This window comes from Eulemur rufifrons, chromosome 14 (assembly GCF_041146395.1).
Source record: "Eulemur rufifrons isolate Redbay chromosome 14, OSU_ERuf_1, whole genome shotgun sequence".
In the NCBI taxonomy this organism is placed as follows: domain Eukaryota; kingdom Metazoa; phylum Chordata; class Mammalia; order Primates; family Lemuridae; genus Eulemur; species Eulemur rufifrons.
This window is the reverse complement of record NC_090996.1, coordinates 33,412,741-33,432,814: the sequence shown is the minus strand read 5'-3', so window position 1 is coordinate 33,432,814 and position 20,074 is coordinate 33,412,741. Positions and strand designations below refer to the sequence as shown.

General features: G+C 63.1%; 2 protein-coding genes across 2 annotated transcripts in view; one reads left to right on the top strand and one right to left on the bottom strand.

Annotated features, from left to right (window-relative positions):
• CORO7 (coronin 7) overlaps positions 1-20,074 on the bottom strand; it is a 52,747-nt gene that overhangs the window by 5,127 nt on the left and 27,546 nt on the right. The window contains exons 10-16 of the mRNA XM_069486202.1: positions 2,682-2,736; positions 2,126-2,183; positions 1,902-2,047; positions 1,722-1,814; positions 1,401-1,544; positions 807-933; positions 205-380 (exon numbers count right to left, since the gene is read on the bottom strand). Coding sequence (XP_069342303.1) covers positions 205-380; positions 807-933; positions 1,401-1,544; positions 1,722-1,814; positions 1,902-2,047; positions 2,126-2,183; positions 2,682-2,736 — 799 coding nt within the window. The remainder of the gene's footprint in view (positions 1-204; positions 381-806; positions 934-1,400; positions 1,545-1,721; positions 1,815-1,901; positions 2,048-2,125; positions 2,184-2,681; positions 2,737-20,074) is intronic.
• VASN (vasorin) lies at positions 7,963-18,777 on the top strand. Its single transcript, XM_069486200.1, has 2 exons — positions 7,963-8,062; positions 16,149-18,777. The coding sequence occupies exon 2, from the start codon at positions 16,158-16,160 to the stop codon at positions 18,186-18,188; it is 2,031 nt and encodes a 676-aa protein (XP_069342301.1). The 5' UTR covers positions 7,963-8,062; positions 16,149-16,157; the 3' UTR covers positions 18,189-18,777.

Here is a 20,074-nt window from a genome sequence, read left to right as displayed (position 1 = left end):
CTCTGTGCCTCTTCACCCTCATCTGTAAAATGGGGATAAAAGTGGCACCCCTGTGTGGGGCAGCCGGGAGGACTACAGGACAGGCCAGGCAGGGGCCTGACACACAGTTTGCGCTAAGTGAGCTGGTGTGGGTGGCTAATGCCCTCAGCACCCTCACTGCCTGCAGGGAACGGAGGGCAGCCCTGGCAGGGGGGCAGCCCTCACCTCGAGCACTGCCACCTGCCCACCGCTGCTGAGCAGGGGCACAGCCACACGCAGCTGATTGGCACAGAAGCCGTCGCTCTCGCCGGGTGTGGTGAGGTTGAGTCCCTTGAGGTTGGTGATGTGGCTGTCTCGGTGTAGAACGGTGCCCTGAGTGTGGCGGAACTTGGAACTGGGGCCTGGAGGTGGCAGAGACAGGAAGCCTTGTGTGAGGATGCCGTGCCGGCCTGCCCTGCACTGAGGCCTGGCTGCCGGAGCCCCCCACCACGGGTGGGTGACCGGTGCACAGCACGGGCCTGGGAATCATGCCTGGGCACCAGACCCTTGCTCCCTGCTGGGACCGTGGTGGAACCCTCGGGCTCCAGGGAGCTGCTTGGAAACCAGTGGTCCCAGCGCCCTCCCATTTTGCAGGTGAGGATGTGCATCCTTACTCCAGCCCCCAGGGCAGGTGACCCTGCTGGAGGCACGAGTCCGGGTGAGTGGGGGTGCCCTGTGTGAGACCTCTCCTCAGAGTGGGACAAGGTGGGGCTGAGGGCACAGAGGAGGGTGACGGGGTTGAGGCAACTCCCATGGTATGGGGTGAGCTCCCCGTCCGACCCACTTACCCAGCAGGCTCTGCAGAGACCGCTGGCTAGGGCTGGTCCCGATGCCGCTGGTGCTGGAGTGCGAGGGCCCCAGGCTGGAGGGCGTGGAGGGCGAGGTCAGCGAGCTGGGCGGCGAGGAGAAGCCCTCCTGGGGGGAAGTGCGGGTCAGGGGGCAGGACCCTGGGCATGCTGACCAAGGCACGAGGGGACAAGGAGATGCTGGGCGACTCCAGGGCCATCACTCTGCGTCCCCTTGAGGCTACAGGACACTTGGCAGGCACGAGCCCCCGCTGGGGGAAGGGGATGGGTGGGAGGGGCGGGACACAGATGGGGAGGCCAGCTGAACTTCAGACCCTGGGGACAGCAGGCGGCAAGGCTGGCTCCCAGCCTTGCGGGAGGGTGTGCCCCACGGGGTAGATCTGCCAGCATTTCAAGAGGAGCCAAAAATCTAGCTTTGTATGTGAGAAGTCTTGCTTTTTAGGTGTTTGCTCAATTTAGAAAACACTGTTAAATTCCTTTCTGATGCTGCATGTGTTTTCTGTCTCTGTTACCAAGGCGGCTGGGCAGGAGAACACCGCAGTGTCCACGGGAGGCAGGGGCAGCCCTGGTACTCACGCTGGGGTCTGTGCTCGGGTCTGCGTCACCCACGGGTGGCTCCCGAGGCTGGGCTCCGTCAGTGGGGGGCTCCGCGGGGGGCACCAGGCAGGACGTGAAGCTGGGCCAGGGCCGGCGGGCGGGGTTGAGGCTGACCTTCTGTACCTGTGGGGAGGCTGGCAGCTGAGGCCGTAGGGGGCATAAGCCACCAGGTTGGGAGGGAGCCCCAGGGTGGAGGATGGACAGGGCAGGGACGGGGACACAGGTAGCCCCAGCTGAGCTGGAGCATAGACTAGGGACGCCGGGGCTAGTAGAGGCCAGGAGTGCCAGACCTTGGCCTACCTGCTGGCTGCTCCCAGCCCACCAGGTGTGGGAGTCGCAGGCAGGCACACAGCCCGCGGTGTCTGGGAACAGGTCCTCGTGAAATTCCACAGCCTGGTGGCAGACAGGCAGGTGGCCAGTGAGGCCTGGGCCCCCCATACCCCAGGCCCTTGCCCCCTGCTCCCTCCCAGGCTCCCTCACCTTGCGGGGCACGTGGTAGCTGATGGGTATGACGGCTGTGTCACTCAGCTGCAGGACGCGGAGCACCTCGCAGCCCATGACAGCCAGCGCCCGCCGGGGCACAAGGGCTGCCCCCCGCAGCACGCTCTCCAGGACACACTGGGTCACTGTTGAGGACATCACAGGGGGACAGGCAGGGTGGGCAGGGGGAGGGTTGGGGAGGGGCGGGAGCGGGCGAGGCCTACCTGGGCTCAATGCTGGCTGCTGCGGGGCCACCTCGTAGCAGTACAGCTGCCTCTCGCCCTGAAACAGGCCCAGCCTGAGCTCCACTCGCTGCCCGAGCCCTGGCAGCCTGGGTGGCCCAGGTCTGGCCCTAGCTGCCCCCAGCCCTCCTCCAGGACCTGAGCGACAGGACCCAGCAGAAGTTTGTGGAGGCTTCCACGTGCTGAGCTGAGCCCCAGGTACGCTGCACCTCACTTGCTCAGCACCACCGCCCCTTGGAGTGAGCACCGGGCTATGCGTCAGCATTTATGGAGCGCCGCCTGTGTGCTAACGCTGCTCTGTTCTCTGCCTGCTCCCAGGAAGCCAACGTTCTGGGGGAGTCACAGTCACCTCGGCTGCGCCAGTAAAGATGCAGAGGCCCTGGCAGGAGGCTGTTCTCCCAGCCACAGTGGGGCCTGGGCAGCAGCCTGGGCTGCCCTGTTCTACTTCCTCCTCTCTCAGGGGCACAGCAAGTAAGGGCAGCTGCCCGGGGGCTGCACTCTGGGCGGTGGACGCGGGTGGGCTCCAGCTCTGCCTCACCTTTCCTGCCAGCACCAGCAGCCTGGAGTCCGGGTCCAGCAGGGGCACCAGAGACCTGGGGAGAGGGCCAGGCGGTGATGGCAGGTGAGGGGCAGTGGGAGGGCTGCAAGCCCTGTGACCCAGTGAGAAGCTCCAGACAGGTGTCCCAGTGCCCAGGAGCTCGCAGCCCCTCCCACCACATCCAGCCTGGTCGCCAGGACTCTCCGCCTCCTCTCCCTGTGCCACCCACAGGCCCAGGCCTGGCACACACCCACAACCCAGCAGCTCCTCCCCAGGGGCCTCCACCTGTGCACCTGCGTCACTCCAGGGCTCACACTGGGCCTGGGCACCAGGTAGCTCAAGCCAGATCCTGCCCCACTGTGATACTCCAAGAAGACCCCACATACATGCTGTCCCCCGTCCCACCAGTCAGCCTAGACACTGGGCCAGCATTGCTGGGGAAGGTGACAGGGTCACTGCCAGAACCAGGGAGGCCCCCACCCGACCCAGTGCTGCCTATCCAGATCTGCACCATGTTCTGGGGGCACCTATTCAGTTATCCCACGCTCCTTGGGCCTCAACGATATCTTAGAAACTCAAGAACCCCCCACGCTGACTTGAAACCCCTCAGCCTGAACTGGAGCCAAGTGCCCAAGAGAAGGGGCCCTTCGGCTGCCAGGCCCCCTGCCTCCGCAGGGCTATGGCGCAGGCCGAGCGGCTGGCACGATCCTCCCATGCCTTCTCTGTGCCACAGGTGGGACCACAGCGGGAAGGGTGGGAGCTAGGAACATAGAGGGCAGGCTGGGAGCCCCCAGGGCCCTGCCACTGTCTGCCCATCTCAGCCTTGACCACTGCCTGTCACTGCCCAGGGATTCACACGGCCCTTCCCAGGCCCTGAGGAGGCCTCTTTTCAGCCCCAGCCATCTAAGAGCTGCCTTCCAGCTTCTGGGGAAGAGGGGGTGCCCAGAAGAACTCTGACGGATACCTCGTTCTGTTTCTTGCTCCTGGCCTTGGCTTCTTGTCCCTGGCAACCCACAGGCCTGGACCCCCACCCTGATGCTGACACCCTCAAACAGAACCCCATCCCCACCGTGGTCCTGGCGGTCAGAGGTCACCCAGCTGTGGCAGCTGCCTCTATCCCTCACCCAGGGAACAAAGGGCCCAGCCCCACCCCCACCCCATCCCCTCCCAGCCAGCTGCCCCCCACGTCTTCCTGCCCACCTCCCCAACCTGCCAGGAGCCACAGTGGGCTGGGAGGCTGGGTGGGGCCCTGAGTGTCTCCACAACTTCCTGGAGTGCCCTGGGCCGGTCACCTGTGAGTAACACAGGCCCCTAATTACCCCGGGCGGCCGGTGAGCCCGACTCAGCACTGCCCTTCTCAGCTTAGCCTGCCTGCTGCGGTGGAGGGGGTGGGTGGGGGACAAAGGTACTGTGTGACCTGAGGTGCCCTCCACACCAACACTGGCTCCCAGAAGAGGACCAGAAGCATGACCCCTTCAGTAGCTCTAACAGGGCTTTCACTCACTCATTCATTCACAATCATTCATTCCTCTGATGAACTGGTCCGTGCCCGGCCCATGGCTGGACCTGCAAATATGGCCAGAGATACATGTGACAGACCCCACCCCTGTCCTGAAGTTGGTCACAGCCTGATGCTAGAGGCAGACACAATCCCACAGACAAATATATGAAGGAAAGGTTCTCTGAGGACATGAAGTGGGACTTGGCCCAGCACCATGAGAGACGGGGTGCTCCCTGCAGCCCCAAAGTTATGGAGAAATCAAACATGTCACAGAGAGAGAGTTCTAAAGAGAGAGCAGCATATGCAAAGGTCCTGTGGCAGGCGGGTACAGGGCCTGTTTGAAGAACGAGAAGGACGATGCGCCTGGTAGCTCGGGCAGTGAGGGTAAGGGGCTTAGGCTGGGCCAGGAAGGGCAGAAGCTACATGGAAAGGGGCCTGGTGCGGGAGAGGCAAGTTCTGCCTTCAGCAGTCAAGCAACAAAAAGCTAATGGCATGTTTTAAACAAAGGGGGATAGAACAGATTGGCGCTGAGCAGGGGTCACGCTGGCTGCTACATGGGGACAGGCCAGGAGAAGCAGGAGCAGGTGCAGCTCTGGGCAGAGGCTCAGAGTAGGTGGGCTGGGCAGGGGCTCCTGTGGCCCCCTGTCGCCTTGCGGGGAACTGCAGAACAGGCCTGCGGCCTCCATCATGGCACTGATGGCTTACCTGTGCTCTGAACCGGCCTCCTGAAGAGGCCCGGCCTGGCCAGCCTCCGTCACCCTGCCCCGTCAGCCCCAGCCAGCCGGCCCACTGACTCAGGCGCTGGGGGTGAGGGGGCAGGAAGCCAGGGAGGGCAGGGCTGGCTCCTCCGACAGGTCAGGCCAGTCTTCCTTGCCTCAGGCAGAGCCATATGGGCAGCTCTGCCAGGCAGGAGCATCCTGCCCGCCACGGCAGGGCAAGGGAATGGGGTCATGGCACCCAGTCCCAAGGGTTGGCCAATAGCTGGCACAGGCCTGACCCCAGGCCTCTTTAAGAGAGCCAAACTGGGTCTGGGTCCAGAACGCTGGGCACGAGCCTGGCCTGGCAGAGGGCCAGTGGTGGCGAGAGCTGGTGGCGGCACCTCTCCCGCTATGGCTTGGGGGAAGGGCTCTGACCTTGACCCAGTCCAGGGGCCTGCCCAGACTGGAGATCACAGAAGGTCCAGAGCCCAGATCTGCCCCCAGCCTTTAGCCCAGGCCCCGGAAGTACAGAACAACTGTGGTACCAATTGGGTGGCGCGAGGGGGCTTCCAGCTCCTGGTCATCCCTGCCCACTCTCCCAGCACTCCTGCAATCAGCTGCCAGTGACAGCTCCAAGGGTGTGCTGGCTAGGCACAACAGCCACCAACCCCTCCCTGGCTCTCCCCTCCAGCCTCTCTCCTACTTCAGGTCCCTTCCCACCAACCCAGACAGCATGTCATTGCCCCTGATCCAAAGCAGTCCAGGTCCCCTGTCTGTCCCTGTCATGCAGGCTAGGCAGTTAGGATCCTTGAACCTAACCCACACTCCCTAGTCCCGAACCTCCATGGAGGCTGCTGGTAACCCGGTTCTAAGGGGGCGGTAGAAAGGTTGGGCAGATTGGGGAGGGTCCTCTAGAAGCTGCCCTTGAGCCTCTCGGTGGATGGGACCTATGTGAGCCCAGGGCACAGGATCGAGGAGGGGTGGACACATTAGGCAGGTGGGGTCTCTCCACCTTTGAGAACTGGCCACAGAGGCAAGAAGCAAGAGTAGCCAAAAAGTTGTGTTTCTTGGGGAAAGCCAGGCTGGAGGCTCTGGGACCCCCCTTCCTGGTCCCGGGCATCTGTGGACGCTTCTGAGGGCCTCAGAAGACACATGGCCCAAGGGAAGAGGCATAGGAATAGTCTGGCAAGAAGCCACATGGCCCTGATGGCAAACTCAGATGCTTCTGGGGCCAGGCAGGAAACTGGAGTGAAGAGCCTGGCGTGGGACGAGAGGGAAAGGCGGGGACTAGGGTGACCTGTGAGCCTTGGCCAGAGGGGGCAGCTGTCACTCAGCCCCAGGCGAAAGTTCCTGTTTAAGGCAAGCTGGGAAGCCCCGTTTCAATGTGAAATCACCTGACGTTGCAATGTTGGTAATGCCTTCAAAGTTTTAAAAACTCCCAGCACTTAGGGAGGCCAAGGCTGGAGGATGATTTGAGGTCAGGAGTTCCACACCAGCCTGGGCAACATAGTGAGACCCTGTCTCTACAAAAAAAATTTTAAATAATCAGGTATGTTGGCACATGCTTATAGTCCTAGCTACTCAGGAGGCTGAGGCAGAAGGATTGCTTCGTTTGGGCCCAGGAGTTTAAGTCTACAGTAAGCTATGATGATGCCATTGCATTCTAGCCTGAGCGACAGAGTGAGATGCCTTTTTAAAAAACAAAACAAAACTCTCATGTAGGCCACACTAAACGTCCCCAAGGGTCAGCTCCGATCCAGAAGCAGAGATTCACAAGCCATGCACTACCCTACATCTACACGTACTGAGAAACGTGTGGGGTGTGCAGCCCTGCCTATCCTGGAAGAGGTCCTGTGGGGAGAAGACCCTGAGGAGGGGACATCTGTAAGGTGACTGTTGCAGACAGACCCTACTTAGCGCCTGACAATGACTGGCCAGAGGCTATCCTGCCTTCTGAAGGCAACTGAGTCCTCCAGAGACTATGCAACCCTCCAGCTGGTGTGGCCCAACCTCCCGGGACAAGCTTTCAGGCCCCCTAAAGACTAGAGCTGGCCCAGCCAAAGGCTTTGGCTGCAAGCCGGGCTGAAGCGGGTGTGGGTATCCCAGGGCTCTCTGGAAGTCAGGAGCTGAGCTGGGTCCCCAAAGGCTCTGAGGCATGACTCTGACCACAAATGCGGAGGGCGGGGGGGGGGGGGGGCAGAGTGTTTTCCTGGAATCCTCCAAGGCAGGGGATTTTTCTGGACTAATCCAGCCCCTGGCACCCGCCCCTACTGCCCAATCAAGGGCCACTGTCAATTGCAGCCCAGGCCCCACCCACTGACAGCCCCCTCCATCCTGGACTTGAAACTGCCAGTAGCTGTAGGGCTTGGGCAGACTCTCCCTGCCCTTCCTTATCTCAGTCCCTTTGCCTAAAATGTGGGGTGACGGGCTGCAGCATGCTCCCAACCCCGAGGGCTGTCAGGGGTAAAACGACCCCAAACAGATTTGGCATTAGAGTTTGTACTTAGGAAGCTTTCGAAAAGGCTTTGTGTGGCCTGCTTGGGAGTTCTCTGAAATTGGGATTAACCACCACCAACACTCTGAGGGATTTCACCTAAAAATCTGGATTTCCAGTTCTCTTAAAATCCGCAGCTCTGGCAGGCTGGGGCCAGTCATGAGGCCTGAGCCCTCTGGCCAGCCCCGCTCCCCGACCCTGGCCTCTCCAGGTCTCCACAGGTCCTGGGCGCTGTTTCTGGCATTTATGTCACCTGCCTGGTCTCCCTCAACAGTCGCTTTCCTTTTACACAAAAGGCAGGACGCTGCCAGTGTCACACAACAAACTAGCGCAGACAGACCGGAGCCCGGGACTCGAGACGAAGCCGCGCGAGGTCCCGCCGACCCATGTCGGGGGGCGGCGGGGTGAGGCTCAGGCCGCCCAGGCGGGAGAGGCCTTCGGCGCAGAAGGGGGCGGGCCTTCACGCGGCCCCGCCCCGGCCAATGGGGAGACGCCCCGCCCCCGATCGCAGCGGCCCCGCCCCCTCGGCTCTTAAGGCGCGACCCGCCTCCGGTGAGCCGACTCCGGAGCCCAAGCCCGGGGCGGGGAGACGCGGACACGGCTGTCTCGGGACCCCGGGACCCCGGCCGCCCGGGAAGGACTGAGGCCGCAGCCCGCCCTGCCCGGCTCCCTCCGCCGCCGCCTTCCGGTGAGTCTCTGCGGGGCTGGGGGGCTGCGGACGGGACCCGAGCGCCACGGTCAGGCTGTGCACACGCGCCGTTCACGCGCGGACCCCCGCCGCGCGCACACGCACTCGCCGGGGGTACAGCGGCCCCCAGCCCCGCACAGTCACCTGGGCAGGCCCGGTGCGCCTCCTTCCCGGGCCGTCCTGGGGCGCCGGCAGCCCCGCGGCCAGCCGGGGTGCGCACTGGTGTGTACGGTGAGCCCGAGAGGCTGCGAACAGACAAAATAAACACCCCCCCCCCTTTGCTTCCTCCTCCCACGGCTGGGCCCTCCGGCATGACCAGTTTTATGAATCAAACCCCTTTCAGGAGATGGTCAAATCGTGGTCTTGGGTTACCTCTCCTAGGGTCGGGCAGCCCAGTGCCCCTGTGCAGACGGGCTGCCTAGGGTCCTCAGGACCCTTGTCACTCAGCACAGAGCAGGGGGCCACAGATATGCAGCCCTGGGAAGGGGTTGGAGTATGGCTGGTAGGTATCTGATGGCCTATTCTTCCAGATGGGGGATGCACCTTGGCTGCCAGGGCATTTAGTGCCCCAGGTATCAGGGTGCCCCATCTCTGCCTCTGCCAGGGACACGGCTTTGCTGGGCCTGCAATCCTAATGGCCTGGAGCCAGCCTAGTCCTTTGTGTCCTGGGCTGGCAGTGCTGGGGCCTGAGGACTGCTGAGGTCCCCTGTGGTCATTGGCAGGCCGGCCAATTGGTGCCAACCATTCTGCCTCACCCCCCCCCACTTCGTTAACGATTACCATGCCAGGGTCGCTGACCGCCTCTCCTGCTATGGCTCAGGGGTGGAGTCTGTAGTGTGGAAGAAAGAAGAGGTCCTCAGGGTCTAGATGTCCCCCTGCTTGACTTCTGCACCAAGGGCAGGTGAGGCTCTGGAGGCACCAGAACCTAGAGCCCCCCTCCCCAGGCCAAGAGAGAGCCTCCATGGCCGGGGACTGGACAAAACCTGAAAGGTCCATTCATGCTAGGCTGCACTTTGGCTACTGGGGGCATAGAGGGGTGGCCAGGCTGATGCCCTCTGAGTGGTGTCCATTAGAGCCAGCCCAGTGGGCAGTGAAGTCTCGTATGAGCCTAGCTATTAGCAAAGCCCAGCAGAGCTGGGACAGGCTGTGGGGGGATGGGGAGCAGTCCCCTGGGTTTACTGTCTTCTCCCAGGGGAGTCAGCCCCAGAGCTTCTGTAAACAGAGTGTCAGAGGCAGGAAGAGGGCTCTGGCAGTGAGCAGCCCAGCTGGAGTCCCTCCAGACGATTATCTAGCCTCTCCTGGGCCCAAGGAGGGACGATGAGCACACACGTGCCAGCCTAGGGTCCTGGGCACTGCCTGTCCCCACCTCCCCCAGCCTGCTGCTGCTGCCCATTGGAATAGCCACCCTGAGACCTGTGGGTCCAGAGGGTCAGATGGGGGTGGGGTGGGAGGACCATTGTCCCAGGGCGTTTGTTCAGATGACACTACCCTCTCCACGCTCTGGAAATGGGGGAGGGAGTTCCAACACAAGGAGGCCCTAAGAACTGCCCAGGAAGGCCCCTCTGGCAGGCAGCCCTGGGCCAGGTGATGCCCTGGGCAGGAGAGGGGTCCATAGCTCCTAGCTCCCATTACTGACACCCGCATCAACAGCCCTGGGGAAGCTGGGACAAGTCCCAAGTAAAGTAAGTCCTTGTGGGGGGCTTGTAAGTGGCTCCCACCCTCAGGCTGGGCAGCCCCTTTTTCCAAGGCAGCTCCCACCTCGGCAGGCCGGCTGCAGAGTCCCCCTCTGTGATCGGAGGGGAGGCTGCTCATAGAGGCATCCCGGACCACTGGCAGGCCCTGAGCTCCTGGGAAGGGTAGCAAGGCCACCTAACTGGGTTAGTGACCCCTCCTAGAGCCCTCCTCAGCTCTCCTTATAGTCCCTTCCCTGGGCTGGGGAGCCCAAGGCTCTGTGCTGCCAAGAAAACCAGCTCCCCTCACTGCTGTGGAATTTTCGTGAGTTCTTGGAGAGGGGGGAGGGCACGCGGCTGTGTGTGTGTGTGTGTGTGTCCGCCCGCGCAGGAGCAAGGCCCAGTGGGCGTGTGTCTGGCGTGGGTGTGTGTGTGTGTGTGTGTGCGCGCGTGACTAGAGCAGGGCTGTGTCTTTGGGGGCGGGCAGGGGTGCCTGGGGAGCCTGTGTGCTTGGGGAGGGGCAGGGGCTCAGCCTCCTTCCTTTTATCGGTTTCCACATTCCAGAGGCAGCCAGATCGCTTTCCCTCAGCTCCTGGCCCCAGGCCTCCCTGCTTTTCCTCATTCCAGCCCCCCCCACCCCCCAGAAGGCTGGAGGAGGCTCTCTCTGGCCACCTTGGTTTTGGGGGGTGGGAGGTAGGCAAGAGGCCAGTTCTCCAAGGTTGGGGACAGCCCCCACCAGACTCCTCTTGGGGAATGCAATAAGGCTCTGACATTCCTCAGAGGCTGCCGGAGAGATTTAATTAAGGAGGGAGCTGGCGTGGACTGGGAAGGGGCTGGGGCAGCCGCTGGGGCCCCTACTGGCCCTGGGCCCCGAGCCCAGCTGGGCAGTGAGAGCTGTGTGGGGAAAGGGTTGTGGCTCAGTGACCAGGGGTCTGCTCTGCCTCCCCAAATCAATCCCACCTGCCTGTTGATCATGGACCCCAGGAATGCCCAAGAACTCTGGGTGACTGATGAGAATGAGGCACCCTGCTGGGGCCACTCCCTTCTCAGACCCCTGGGCCCAAGAGGCTTGGGGCTGGCAGCCTCCCTTGGTGACTAAGGTGTTCTTCTGGCAAGTTCTGAGTTAATTGCAGGGCTAGGGCCTTACTAGATGGGTGCTTGGCCCTGGGTGGGGACAGGGCCCAGCTCTGATGGCATCACACCTGCCGCCTGCCAACAGTGGCATCTGGATTGGCCCATTTCTAGTTGGGCTGCAGCCACCAAACAGCTCCCAGGGCTACAGGTGTCCTCCCCTGACAGGTGGCACCTCTCCTGACTGAGATGGCACGTCCTGCCGCCCTGAGGGCTCACTTGAGCTGGAACTGGCCTTAGTCACTGGTCTCTTGCCCTGGGCTGACAGGTCTGGCAGCTGCCAGGTCACCCACAGTGCCACTGAAGGCATCCACCTGGGGCCAGGCCAGCCCCTGGGTGGAGGGGGGAGGAGGAGGGCATAGCTTCTGCTCTTCTCCCAGCCCTGCCAGCTGGTTCACACCTGCCCTGGGGCCCAGAGCCCCCTCCCTGGACAGGGAGATGAGCTGACATCCTAACTGTCCCTTTTGCAACCCTCTGCCCTGGTGTCCTGAACCCTGTCTGAGCAGAGCACAGCACTCACCCAAGGAGCTTTTCCAAAATACAACTCTGCCTGGGCCTCACCCCCGGAAATTCTTACTGAATTGGTCTTGGGGTGGGGCCCAGGGCATCAGTATTTTTTAAAAGCTTCCTGGGTGATTCTGATGTGCAACTCTGGCTGAGCAGCCCCTGGGGTCACAGGCAGAGATGGAAGCCCAGGGAGGGCAGGGAGCTTGGCTGAGTGGGTGAGATTGAAAAGTGAGCGTGTCAGACTGACTCTTAGCTGGGGCATTGTTATCTGTGGAGTGGACAGAGCTGGCTTGGGGTGGTGGATGGAGCAAGACCAAGAGGCTGAGACCAGTGGGGACCCCCAGCTAATCAAGAGCCAGGGCATGGCCCCCCACCTGGAGAGAAGACAGAGCAGCTTCTGAGGAACCTGAGGCCCAGCCCCCTCTACCCCTTCGGCGAGAGCCCATGACAGAGACCCCTGACCTCTCTGTCCTGCTAGGCCAGGGAGTGCTATGTCCCAGGGAAGGGAGATGGGGCAGACCCAGCCCAGGCCCTGAGCCTCCTCGGACACGTCAGCGAAACCGGAGCCAGCCGTCCTGGCCGCCGGCACAGTCCCGCCTGCCTGGAGGGGGTTGGCAGACTCCTGGGGCTGGGCCTCTGCCAAGCCTGGCTGGCCGCGCAGAGCAGAGCACAGAGCCCAGGCGAGCCAGCCCTAGGAGCCAGACCCCGAGCGCAGGTCAGTCCTGCAGTACCCGCGTCTGCAAGGGAGGGGCTGTGCGGGCCTCTGGCTGTCTGTCCAAGCGCATCCCCCTCCTGCCCGGCACACAGCCTTCCCAAGGAGCAGTGAGAGGCACCAGCCCCAGGTCTGGTGTGGACACCGGGTCCTGCCCCCACCACGTCACCCACTGGCCCATCCCTGCCTGACCCCAGGCGTGCGTGTGAGTTGGTGCCCACAAGTGTGTCACACACTCGGGTGGGTGGGTCCTCCTGAGAGTTGACATCGCAAATACTCACAGTCTTCCTTACTCATAGGGCTCCTCCCTGAGGTCACATGCTGAAGGGGGCTCACCAAGGAACAGCTCACCCCCTCCATAACCCCGCTCCCTGACTTCCCTGCCATCTGAAGGCAGAGGGCAGCCTCAGTGCAGAGGCCTTGACCCTGGGCCCAGGGGCCTCCTGTCCACATGAGGCTGGTGCAAAGCCCCTCCCACTGTGGCATCCTCACCCTCAAGGAAGGCAGGGCTCTGGTTTTATGGGTGACACTCCAGCAGCTACTGTTTACTGACCACTTAGCATGTGCTCCAAGTACAAACCAAACCACCCTGAGAAACAGCCGTGATGATTAGCCCCCACTGCACAAACGGGAGCCAGCAGGGGGTGGCGGGCAGGGTATGAACACTGGTGGTCGGACCCTGACCCCCTGTCCCAGCTACTGCCCTGGAGGCGGCATGGCCTGACCGTAGCACCTGTGTCCTACCTCTCTGCACCACACGGGAGGCTGAGGAGCCCAGGAGAAGGAGGGAGACCCTGCACCCTCACTCTTGCCCTCTGCCCCCAATGCCCCGGAATCCCAGGGCTCCCTCCAGAACTCTCCTTACACCCTTGGCAGAGAAAAAGGTCTCACCACCCTGCCCTGGCTTAACAGATCAGAGTATCAAAGCCAGGCCCCTGGTCCTGCCAGAGCTGCTGATCGTGGGCAGCACAGGGCACAGCAACCCCAGTGATGACCCCCGATGAGACCCCACACCCCTACCCTGCGCACACACCAGGCATGCCCAGACCCAGACAGGAGGGATGTCTCCCAGGACTTCTTAAAAGAACTTCATCATTTAAAAACAAGCAGAACAACAAAACACCACAACTCCAGGGGGAGAGGGGGTTAGGGCTGCTTACGCCAACTTTGCAGGTGGGAAACTGAGGCCCAGTTGAGAGAGGACTTGGGAGTCTATTTAGGGACCGAACTCAGGCCTCTGTCTCCTGCTGCCCAGTCGCCTGTCCCCTCCCCGGTCAGCCTCTGCCCTCTCTGGGTTCCTTCCCTGGGCTGTCTGATCCCTTGGTGCCAGGACCTGTGGCAGAGTCCCCCTGAGCTGCCTGCCCATGGCTGCAAACTCGGGTTTTCCAAAGCCCCAGCGCTGCCTCCCTGTGTCCTCACCTTGCTGGGTGGGGTAGAGTCGGTGCTCAGGTGGAAAAGCTCACCCCTGCATCTTGGGCGGGAAGCGGGCTTGCTGCTGCCTTTCGGGGTCTCCTCAGCCCAGGACCCCTGTCACTGTCCCCACCCACTCCCAGATGTGCGTTCCTGAGTTTCCTGTCAGACAGCTTGCCGCCCACGGCAGACAGACCCACAGGGTCCCTCCCCACTTCTAGTGACTCTGCTGATTAAAGGCCCAACAGATCATGAAGCCCACAGCCATCCCCCTCCTCGGTGCAGTGGTCAGCATCCCCCAGCACGTGCCCCAGGCCCCTGTGGGCCAGCCTGGACACCCGGCCTATCAGTGCAAAGTGCGCCACATGCATCCTCCCCCTGCAGCCCTGAAATGTCCCAGATGCACAGATGAAGAAACCGAGGTGCTGAGAGTAAAGCGGCTGCCTGCAGCCTCACAGCTTGAACACCTCCAAGCCCAGGCTGCCTGCCTAGAGTGACAGCCCTTAACTGTGACCTTCCGCCAGGCCCACTAGGAGCTGAGGCCACAGTGGGGGCCAGGCTGGCCACGTGCAGGGTCCCCTCCCACCCTGGAGCCTGGCTGCTCCTTTCTTGACCCCAGTCTGGCCCTGCTGGGAGGGCTGATTCAAGGGGAGGTGGCCTCACCCCCCACATGGATGGGGGTGGGCGGGGGTCACTCACAGCCCACATCTGGAGGCCAGGCCGCACCCCTGTCCTCTGAGTCAGTGAGGGTGGAGCAGGTCCCATAGGGGAGAAGGGGGGGTGGGCCCAAGGGCCTTAGGTCATCAGACCCCACGGCGTGGTGCCGGCAGGGCCAGGGACACACAAGTTTGGTATCCCAGGGTTTGGGATACCAGCTTCATCTTCATCTGATGCCTGAGGGAAGGCCGTGCCCAACTGTTCACTTAGCAGAGTGAGCTAAGTGGGCTCTGGAGACCCCAGGAACAAAGGCAGGCAGGGTCTTCCCTAGGGAAGTAAGAGTGAGGCCTGAGGGGGGGCCCCCCCACTGGCCTCTGAAGGGTGTTCATTACTAATGGGCGAGGGGTCGGAGGCTCCTGGGAGAGACTACTCCTGCCAAGGGATGCGGTGGGTGGGTAGGGCCTGCAGGGACCCTCTCACCTCTGGTTTTTGTCGGGAACCTGGGTGACAAGGCCCCCTCCCTTCACCTTTGGCTGGCCCGACTTCAGTGGCCACTTCACCAGAGGCTTGTCTAATCTGTCCTGGACCACCTGCCCCTCCTCCTTACATTCCAGGAGCCCATAAATGGGTCCCTCCCCCAGCCTAGGGCAGAAACAGGCTGGGTGGGGGGTCGTGTTACCTAGGCTGGCCAGTGTGGGGGAAGTGGGGGAAGGGGAAGCCCGGCTACAGCACAAAAGGCCCTTGTGCAGGCAGGTGCCTGAAGGGGGAGGGATGTTGCCGGCTACTGCGCAGGACACCTCCCAGGAACAGGCTGGCATCCCACCTGAGGGGGCACCAAAGGTGAGGGCTGCTCCTGGGTATGGCCCCCAGGAGCCACAGGAGAGAGCCGTGGATCCCTCCCATCCTAGCAGTGCCCGCTGAGAGCTGGAGCCCAGGGGTGGCTGGTGGGTCCCCCACCCCTGGTGCATCTGGAGGCTGTGGACCTCATCACAGGTGATAGGATCTGCTGGCACTGCAATGGGCACCTCCACAGCCCCACTGTCTTCTGTCACCTGGGAGTGATGAAAATAGTTCCCCCCGGAAGTGGCTGCTGGGGGGACGGAGGTAACTGTAAATGTGTAGTGGGTGCTGGCATGTGGGAGGGACTTGGCGCTGCTACTGCTCCTCTGTCTCGGCACCCAGCCCAGGGCAGACCCCAGGAAATAGGAGATGAATGAATCTGCAGAGCTTTTCCAGGCCTGGCACTGCCTCTGGGACCACCATGCAACCAGTGTCCTGTAACCTGAGCCCTGAGATCCTCTCACCTCTAGGTGTCCTCAGCCTCAGAGGCAGGGGACCTGAAAGGAGGGTTCCTGCCTCCCTGATCCACACCCCCCAACCAGGGGACACCTGCCAACAGCTGCAGCTAGTCTCTGCCCCCTCCTTCAGGAACCTTCTTGCTGGCCACATCCTGGCGGGCCTGCGGCCCTCGTCCTGGGCAGGTCTGACTTCACAAGTGGAAAAACACCGATCCCATAGTTTCCATGTGAAGTCTTCCCGCTGTGGTCTCTCCTCCTTTGGAGGAGGGAGGGCTGTGGAGCGTGGCGGCTGGGGCCGGCGGCCGGGGCAGCCAGCTTCTCTGCTTACGCGCCTGGCCGCCCTGTCTCTCCCAGATGCTGCAGGGAGGGGCTGCCACTCCAGGACCCATAGTTCTCCCTCCTTCCCTTCCACTGTGCCACGGGATGGTGGAGGGACGGGCCACAGAGGCAGAAGCAGAGGCCTGGGGTTCTGGAGAAGGGAGCACTTGCTGGGCATCAGCCTGCTGAATGCTCGTGACAGCTGACATCATACGGATAAAGTCACATAGCAAGAGAGTGAAGGGGCTGGGTAAGGAGCTGGGCGGGTGCTCTGGGGCCCTGACTCGTACCTACTGGGCTCTCTTGCACTTGGTGGGGGAAGTGATGAATTCCATCTGGTCCCCTGATCCACAGTCTCATCTTGGTCTCCTCTCTGCCCCCAGGGACAGAAGATGCCCTCCAGGATCCCCCTGCCACCACCGCCCCTGCTGCTTCTGCTTCTGCTGGCCCTGGGACCCAGGGTGCAGGGCTGCCCGTCCGGTTGCCAGTGCAGCCAGCCACAGACAGTCTTCTGCACTGCCCGCCAAGGGACCACAGTGCCCCGAGACGTGCCGCCTGACACAGTGGGCCTGTACATCTTCGAGAACGGCATCACCACGCTTGACGGGGGCAGCTTTGCCGGCCTGCCGAGCCTGCAGCTCCTGGACCTGTCACAAAACCAGATCGCCAGCCTGCCTGGTGGGGTCTTCCAGCCACTCGCCAACCTCAGTAACCTGGACCTGACCGCCAACAGGCTGCGCGAGATCACCAACGAGACCTTCCGTGGCCTGCGGCGCCTGGAGCGCCTCTACCTGGGCAAGAACCGCATCCGCCACATCCAGCCTGGCGCCTTTGATGCACTGGACCGCCTCCTGGAGCTCAAGCTGCAGGACAACGAGCTGCGGGTGCTGCCCCCACTGCGCCTGCCCCGCCTGCTGCTGCTAGACCTCAGCCGCAACAGCCTCCCGGCCCTGGAGCCGGGCGTCCTGGAGACCGCCAATGTGGAGGCGCTGCGGCTGGCTGGCCTGGGGCTGCAGCAGCTGGATGAGGGGCTCTTTAACAGCCTGCGCAACCTCCATGACCTGGACGTGTCCGATAACCAGCTGGAACAGGTGCCACCCGTGATCCGAGGCCTGCGGGGCCTGACGCGCCTGCGGTTGGCCGGCAACACCCGCATCGCCCAGCTGCGGCCCGACGACCTGGCCGGCCTGGCTGCCCTGCAGGAGCTGGACCTGAGTAACCTGAGCCTGCAGGCCCTGCCGAGCGACCTCTCGGGCCTCTTCCCGCGCCTGCGGCTCCTGGCGGCTGCCCGCAACCCCTTCAACTGCGTGTGCCCCTTGAGCTGGTTTGGCCCCTGGGTGCGCGAGAGCCGTGTTACGCTGGCCAGCCCTGAGGAGACGCGCTGCCACTTCCCACCTAAGAACGCTGGCCGGCTGCTCCTGGAGCTCGACTATGCTGACTTCGGCTGCCCGGCCACCACCACCACGGCCACGGCGCCCACCACGAGGCCCGTGGCGTGGGAGCCCACCCCCTCGCCATCTAGTTTGGCTCCCACCTGGCCCAGCCCCACGGAGCCAGCCACTGAGGCCCCCAGCCCACCATCCACTGCTCCACCAACTGCAGCACCTGTCCCCCAGCCCCAGGACTGCCCTCCATCCACCTGCCTCAACGGGGGCACCTGCCACCTGGGGGTGCGGCACCACCTGGAGTGCCTGTGCCCCAAGGGCTTCACGGGCCTGTACTGCGAGAGCCAGGTGGAGCAGGGGACGCGGCCCAGTCCCACACCGGCCACCCCAAGGCCACCTCAGCCCCTACCCCTCGGCATTGAGCCAGTGAGCCCCACCTCCCTGCGTGTGGGGCTGCAGCGCTACCTGCAGGGCAGCACCGTGCAGCTCAGGAGCCTCCGCCTCACCTACAGGAACCTGTCAGGCCCTGACAAGCGGCTGGTGACACTGCGGCTGCCCGCCTCACTTGCGGAGTACACTGTCACCCAGCTGCGGCCCAACGCCACCTACTCCATCTGCGTCATGCCCCTGGGGCCAGGGCGGGTGCCCGAGGGTGAGGAGGCCTGCGGGGAGGCCCGCACACCCCCAGCAGTCCGCTCCAACCACGCCCCAGTCACCCAGGCCCGAGAAGGCAACCTGCCGCTCCTCATCGCACCTGCCCTGGCCGCAGTGCTCCTGGCTGCCCTGGCCGCAGCAGGAGCGGCCTACTGTGTGCGGCGGGGGCGAGCTGTGGCAGCAGCGGCTCAGGACAAAGGGCAGGTGGGGCCAGGGGCCGGGCCCCTGGAGCTGGAGGGGGTGAAGGCACCCTTGGAGCCAGGCCTGAAGGCACCTGAGGGCGGCGGGGAGGCCATGCCCAGCGGGCCTGAGTGCGAGGTGCCGCTCATGGGCTACCCAGGGCCCGGCCTCCAGGGCCCCCTCCACGCCAAGCCCTACGTCTAGGTCTAAGCCTGGGAGAGACGTGCAGCCTGGGGGCCGGGCTCTCACCAGGAAGCCGGCCAGCACCCTTCTGCTGCCACCACAAGGAAGTTCTCAGTCCCCACAGTGGGACACATGCAGGCTGAGGCTGTGTGACAACCAGTCCCTGCCCCTCTCTGGACCTCAGTCTCATCTGTGAGTTGCTGTGACCCAGGAATGCCTGCGAAGACGGCGTCTGCCCAGCCCTCTGCAACATGCCATCCCTAGGGTGGGCACAGCGGGCCCTGCCGTGTGCTGGTAACATAGGCCAGGGCCCTGCGGGGCTCCCTCAGCCCAAGGGGACTCTGGGGCCAGTGAAGTAAGCCCCCAGAATGAGAGCAGCGGGGGCAGGGTGGGGGACTGGGCCCTGTGGCTCAAGCCTCGGCCCTAGGAAGCGAAGGAACAAAAGAAACTGGAAAGGAAGATGCTTTAGGAGCGAGCTTTGCTTTTGTCGTTTTGTTTTTAAAAGTATATTTATAAGAGATCCTTTCCCATTTATTCTGGGAAAGTCTTTTTCAAACTCAGAGACAAGGACTTTGGTTTTTGTAAGACAAACGATGATATGAAGGCCTTTTGTAAGAAAAATAAAAAATACAATGAAATGAGTATGTTCCTCAGGCTCAGCCCCAGGGCACAGGGCTGGAGGGGCCGTGGAGGGACAGCTTTGTTATGGGCACGCTGGCGGCCGGGCCCCTGCGCAGCATCCCCTGGGCTTAGGGGCTGCTGTTCAGGGCTGTGCCCAGGAGGGCGGCCTTGCCAGGTGTCCTGACCCAGCTGGTGTCCACCCCAGCCCAACTGAGGCCCAGGTGGGACAGGGCTGCCTGCAGTCCCAGGAAGACCAGCAGCCTAGCCCCACCCAGGTCCAGCCTCCTGCCAGCAGTTGCTGTGGTGCCTGCATGTGAGGCTGGGCCAACAGGGTCCCCAGGGAGGTCAGACCCTCCTTAGGGCGGGTCTGACAGGCAAGTCACTGCCTGCCTTCTTCTAGGGAGGGGCACTCTGAGCTGTCTCGTTCCAGGCCTCATGGATGGTCCAAGGACCAGGCAGCCTCCAGAACCCTCCTGCAGGGTGGCCCCTGCTGTACAGAGTGTGGTGGCGGGAGAGGAAGCACAGATCGCCAAAGGCAAGAACCCTACCTGATGGGTAGGTGGCCAGGGCAGGCGCAGGGACAGACGAGAGGGCTGAAGCTGGCTTGCAGATGGTGCCAGGCTTGGTGGCCTCAGGATGCCCCCTCACCCCCTGCACTAGGGATGTGCCCAGGCTTTCTGGAAACCCCGGAAGTGGGAGTGTTTTCCAGGAAGGCTGCAGGCTGAAGTGGGAGGATGGAGCTCGGGGGCTGTGAGGGCCACGCCAGTGCCTTGCTCACAGCAAGTGGGGACAGGACCCCAACATCTGCTTGTGGGCCCAAGATGAGGTTGCCAGCAAGCGATGAGAGGGCTGTGGAGAGGCCCAGCAAACGCTGGAGCGAGCCTCTCGGAGGCTCCATGCCAACGTCCTTCCATGGGTCACGGCCCGGCCGCTGGCCTCAGCCCTTGCGGGAAGGAGGCAGCCCCGCCAGGCCCAGGGAGCAGGCCCTGCGGCTCGGGGTGTTGATGTCAGCGCCGAGTCAGGCGCAGCCACGCGAGGCTCTGGATTCAATTAGCGGCTGCTGAGGGCTCTGGCACAAGGAGGGAGGAGGTGGGCGGTAGGTCCTGGCGGGCAGTGGGTGGTGGCAGTGGGCCTGGGTGGGGCCCCTTCCTCCTGAGGCGGCGGTGGCCCAGGTGGATTTCCTGTAGGCCTGGGTCCCATTAGAGGAGCAGCCCAGCGAGCCCTGCCCCCTTCGGCAGCCTCCTCAAAGGGGCCTTTGTGGGCCTGTGGGCCTTGGCTGGACACGG